The sequence below is a fragment of the Hyalella azteca genome, unplaced genomic scaffold, assembly GCF_000764305.2.
Source record: "Hyalella azteca isolate HAZT.00-mixed unplaced genomic scaffold, Hazt_2.0.2 contig7398, whole genome shotgun sequence".
In the NCBI taxonomy this organism is placed as follows: Eukaryota; Metazoa; Arthropoda; class Malacostraca; order Amphipoda; family Hyalellidae; genus Hyalella; species Hyalella azteca.
In genome coordinates, this window is record NW_025937524.1 from 1 (window position 1) to 6,071 (window position 6,071).

Consider the following 6,071-nt stretch of genomic DNA (forward strand, 5'->3'; position numbering starts at 1 on the left):
AATTGCATAAAGACTATGAGAGGCAGGAGCCAGCAATTTATGGTGAGTGAAGCTAGAGTATAGACCTGTATTTTGCATGTTTCAATTCAAGTTTAATTTAGCTAGTAAAAAAATGGCATCATTTATAAAAAAAGTGGTCTAAGTTACCCCATTTTATGGTACTGTCACACTACTAACACTTAGTCACTAATGAAGAATCATGGATACCTCATTGAGCTCATTCCATTGTTATAATACAGTAAATACAAAGATCTTCAAACGAAGTCTGAATTAGATCACCGAGTTTAAAAGTAGGTACCTATCTCAGAAAAAATGTTTCACTTGACAAAAAATTAATGCATCATTGGTCATCACAAAATGGTGCATAGAATGTCATGGATAGAAATGGGCACCTGGCAACAGAGAATGAAAAGTAATCAAACTAAACTGTTATTTATTTCTCCAAAAAATATTATGGTTGTCACTAAAATATTTCTTTCTGTTTCAGGTATTATGTTTATATGATCTTTTTTTGTTATAGTGAATTAATTCACTTGACCCAATTAAAATGGTGTGAAAGTTGCAAAATTACAAGCCCAGTCTCATGAGCTTGAAGGAGAAATGCTATAGTATGGTTAGTACTGGTTGGCTGCTGATTCAAAGCTTGCAGCACTTGGACCAAACGTGGAAAACATCTACCCTTAGGGCTGCAACTAGAGCTTTCCTGCCATTTCCAGAACCGCGAGATTTCCAGCAGATGAATTACTTCCTATCTAATTGTTAACAAAAGTGCACAATCAGGCCACAAGATTCCAATTGTATTAAAAATTTGACATGTTGGAGCCGTGAGATTTCAGGAACAAGTAGGAAAATTCAAATCCTGACTTGGACAAGGTTGTTGTCAATGGCATGAAAGTTTTCTTGAGGAGGTTTTAAAAGTGTTGGGTATAGAAAGAAAAAATAGTTTTTGTTATTGAAAAATGGATCCCCGATACTGTAATATCAGCAATTATAAATCACATAAATTGATAAAACATCATTTATTCTATACATCATCAGCTACAAATAAAGGAGTTTGGAGTACTGTTAGTCTGTTAGTAATGGATGAGTACACCCTGCATGCTTCAAACATTTTAAAATTAAGTTTTATTTTGTGTCCCAGATTACCTTGTTTCCTGTGGCAATTCGGGCTTTTTATTTTGCTCCTGGCATCTTACAAATAGATATGAAATTTTTCAAAGATGCCATACAATAGCCCTTGCTGAGACCTTTAAAATAAGCCAAAACTTGTTTCTGAAATGTTTCATGGTTAAGAAGTTGTCAACAAATAAAAGAAATTTCCCTTATTTCTCTGTTTGATGGTAGTTTTCAACTATAGGGAGTCTTTTTCACCTAAATTTAATGTAGCACTGCGGGTAAAACAAACATTGGCATGGGGCATAACGTTGATAGATGCATTGCAAGGAATCAAAATCATCTTTTATTGCTCCTATCCTAAGAAACATTCATGTATAATTATTTGTGATAGGTTATTTAGTGAAGAAATAATGTAGTTACCATACAATAAAAGCAATAAAGCATACATCCACATGGCACTTAATCTGCCAAACCTGCAGCTTGAGTCAGGTTTTTTTTTATTAATAAACGTTTGTTAAGTAATAAGTATATGTTTGTATTCTTCCAAATATTGCTTCATATCTTCTTTATATTGGTCTCTCCTTTTTTTATACAGTTAGAATTCTTGTAAATGGTAATTCTTCTTCAGCAAGTTATTTAATTTTCTTGAAGGCAGATTTTTACTCTTGCTAAATTTATTATTGTGATTCCAATAAAATTATTTAAAATGAGTCACAATTATGCCTTGAACAGTAACAAGCCAGCATTTTCTGTTGCTGATGATGACATGGAGTCTGGTGAGTTTGTTCATGTTTAATAGGTATATATTTTTACTTGAATGTTCATAGTATTATGGTATCTTACTGAATTTTTAAAAATATATCGTAATTTAAAATAATACTTGGAAGAAATATTTTTGTGAGATCTGCTATGTCTCTATATAATCAATCTTCTCAACATGTTAACTCTGAATGCTCATTTGCCAAACTTACCTATCAGATAGGGACAAATTTTCCTTATGTTATTTTAAAACACACAAACTTAAGATTTGTAATAATTTTTCAATGACCTAATCCTATTTAACTGCATTAAAATATATGTACCACCAACTTTCTAACTTTCCATGGTCCACAAATACATAGATATATAGCTATAGAACTTTGGAGTCAACATTTCAAGGTTTCAAATTTTAGATGTAGGAGCTACTCTATGTTTAAAAACAAGCCACATTTTCTTTCTTTTACTAACCCCTTATTTTGTGCTGGAAACCACAATGGCCAAAGATGCAACAATGATCATGTAAATAGTATTCAGAATGTATTTGACAAAGCTTGTGTTTACCACTGAGCTGTGATGATCTAATGTGATTTGTCTTGGCAGCTTTTCTACAATCTTCGGGGGGTGCCTACATGGCAGGAGACAGACTGTTTGGAAATGGTCCTAAGCCTTTCAGTCCTCCCAGTGATACTTCACCAGAGGAGCTTCAATATCAGTCTACCATTCAGCAGATCCAAGATGTAAGCTATCACCAATGGCTGTAGTGAAACTGATTTTACAAAGTACATGATCTCAAAGTTCAACTCATGTGAAGTCCTTGCTTTTATGAGTTTCAGACCTGGATTTTTGTACATTTTTAAAGTAGTAATGTAAAGTTTATACCTACACAGTCAGTTCAAATTTTGTTAAAGAATAAAAATCAAAAAAATTAATAATAATTCAGGAATTTTCTGATAAATAAGAAGAAATAACATGGTTAATGGAAGTTGCTTGCACAGTTACTCAGATTACATCGTAATTTTGATTTCAAGCATTAAGTCTGCAACATATATTTGGAGCTAAAAGTACCTATATACCTTTATGCTTGAGAGGTTCCCTTTCTTCTTCAGGTAGAACGGCGGACACTTGCATCAACAAAACGGAGTATGCAGGCCATTGCTGAAAGTGAACAAATTGGTGTTGAGACTGCCAAGGTAAGATATTATACCTGCATACCAGCTGTATTATGCCTTCAATATTGGCAGGTAAAAGTAGATTTTTAAGACATGAAAGTAGGTATTTATTTTCAGAATAAACATCACCAAATTCTGTACCTATATACGTGAATTAGTATCAAATTAATAGAGAAAAGGTTTTCTGTAACTGGGCAATTATTACGTAGTTGTACTGCAGAGTCTTTTGTTAGTCATGAGTCGTATTTCAGCTAAATCTGATTACTATCCAGGACCTTGTGCACCAACGAGAGCAACTGGAGAACACCAACAGGCGGCTGGACAACATTAATGAAGACTTGAAGGAGTCTCAGAAGAACATAAGTGCCATCAAAGTGAGTTTAACATTATTATTTATTTTATGAATCATATTCTTTGTGATGTGTTACTTTGAGTAATGTTGCGTTACTTTAACCACTATTTTTCTGAAAAATGAATTACTTCTGAATAAAAAACATTACAGAGCGTTTTCAGCAGTTTTAGACAATGGATGACATCGCCCAAGAATGCAGACACAAAAGACAAGAAGAAAACAAGTGATGTTGCAAGCCCCTCTGCAGATTCTGGCTACAAAGAACCTTCCTTCGATCACAATCCCAAGCTTGAGAGAGCCGTCAACATTGCTCCTAAGTACCCTGACCCTAGTGAGTCTTGTCAATCATGAATTCTTGGTATAAATTCTAAATTTTCAAATCTGTCAGCCTGTCTGGAAATGTTGAAATGTGTCGGTTTTCAGCGTTTAGAGCTGCAGGTTTGGGTTCTTCTACGTCTGGTTAGTTTTACAGTGAATGAAAGTTCTTGAACAGTAGCGCTGATCAACTGGCTTGACCATTGTTGCTGTCTACCAGACCCGACTATTGTTCTGACTACACCAGACCTGACCATTGTTACTGACATGTTTGAGTTTGTATTTGTGTTGATGTGAATAGAAAATTCGATCTTAGAAGTCATAAAATAAATTACTTAGAATGCATAAAATTAATTAATTTTTTCTTGTAGGTTTGAGTTTGCGTGGGATTGACTACAGTGAGTCTAGTGGCTCTACACGTTACCAAGGACCAGGCGTTGGGGATGAGGCAGACTGGAAACAGACCTCCAAGCGAGTGAATCAGCAGCTGGACAATGATCTGGGTAAGATCCTTTCAAGTTATAATTTTGCATTTCTCGCAAACTCTTAGTGATTAGCAGTAGGTACTACTTATTTCATTTAAAAGAAGTTGTTCAAAAAGGTAACCGAAATTTATTTCAATTCGCCGTGTTTTTGATGGTCAGATTTACTATGAAGAAGTCATGAGGTTGAATGATTTAGTTACGGTTGGTAAGCGCATTTTACTGTGAGTCAGTAAAGCCATTGGCATTTATATATCTGATTTATTCTTGATCAGAGGAGATGGCGTTTGGCTTGTCTCGCCTCAAGGGTTTGGCTGAAGGCTTGGGCCAGGAAATAACCGATCAAAACAAGCTACTTGACACCATCACCAGCAAGGCAGACAAAACTGACCTCAACCTCAACTCTACCAACAAACAAATCAACTCCATTCTCAAGAAATAACCCTTGCTAAACTAAATATATACATCTTAACTTTCTGTGTTTGAGCGTGTAATACTCAGGTAAAGCTTATTAATAAGTCATTCAGAGCTCGCCGGGATGTATAGAATTGTTATCGAGCTCTGAATGTGATCGGTCTGCTTCTGTCATGCATGTGTTCTGTAGAGTAAGCGCTGGATTATTTTATGGTCTTTGTATCCTAAACCTATTTATGTTCTTGTAAGATATGACTCGCTCGTTGCCCTCAGCATAATATATCTTTATAAGACGCTATTATTCCGGAATGAAAGATAAATAAATTATTCATTTGATAATATTATACGATGAATAATATAGCTATATATGAAGCTTGGTTCTTTTGCAGTCATTATTGCTATTATTTAGCTTTGAATATATACGGTTTCGTTCCGAGATAACTGAATAAAGTAATCAATTCAGTGATGAATCATTTCACACTAAATGTTGATTGTTATAAATTCCGTTGCATATTCGTTTTATTTATATTTCTGTGGAGACTAACTGAGAACGAGCCAATGAACCAAGGCGCCAGATTATTTTCAGTTAATGAGAACATATTTTTATTAGTCTAACGTGTTCATTCATTTATATATGTAGTGCAATCCAATGGACATTTCCCACTTGACTCACGTCCATGGTAAATAGCTTTAGTTTGATTCTTTACGTTGATTAGAATAAACGTAATTTTCTGAACAAAATTTTATTTCACACGATATATAAGGCAGCAGTAGAAGGCGGGTTGACTCTAACAGCAAACAGTTGCAGTGAACATCAATGAAATCTGGAAATGAATCTTCGATATGGAAAGCTCCTAATTGCAAGGAAAATCCTGTGTAGAAATCACTCTCAGACTTGCACTACTTGTCAATGATTCACACCCGATGTTCTAATGATGGAAAACGAGCGATATCTTGTCTGAGAATAGCGCCGGTCAGTTGCGATGTCTAAATTGTATTCCAGTGGACTCGTGAAAACAGGAATAAATAAATAGTCTTAGACAAGGTTAAGTACCTCAAGGACAGAAACGATCAATAAAAAATTGCACAGCAAGTAACGATATCATATTATAACTAATTCAACAGCTATCAACTATCAAGTCAACGTAATCGTCGCGAGCAGAATGGTTGGGCTTCCAACTGTTATTGAAGCTCAAAAAAAAAAAAAAATCGGCCATGAAAAACAAATGGTTAATGAATTGTAGGCGAGACCTGCTAATCCCTAAGTAAGAAGATTATGCAAGAAAACTTCAATGTAATTTTATTGAAAATGTAAAGGCGTATTTAAATCCTGTGCAGTGAAGACGATGGAAACTAAATAGCATTGGTATACAATCTACGTTTTCTATTTTTTTATTGTAAAAACGGGATTCATATTCCCTTTCTTAATGAGGCTGTTCATGGACGAATTGAGGTTAGAAAATG

General features: G+C 34.7%; 1 protein-coding gene across 1 annotated transcript; it reads left to right on the forward strand.

The window, feature by feature from the left end:
* Nucleotides 1-1,708: 1,708 nt before the first annotated feature.
* Nucleotides 1,709-5,343, forward strand: LOC108673147 (synaptosomal-associated protein 29). The gene is made up of 7 exons (XM_018160934.2): nucleotides 1,709-1,892; nucleotides 2,476-2,612; nucleotides 2,982-3,065; nucleotides 3,317-3,418; nucleotides 3,547-3,727; nucleotides 4,083-4,214; nucleotides 4,469-5,343. The coding sequence occupies exons 1-7, from the start codon at nucleotides 1,823-1,825 to the stop codon at nucleotides 4,633-4,635; spliced, it is 873 nt and encodes a 290-aa protein (XP_018016423.1). The 5' UTR covers nucleotides 1,709-1,822; the 3' UTR covers nucleotides 4,636-5,343.
* The last annotated feature ends 728 nt before the right edge of the window (nucleotides 5,344-6,071 follow it).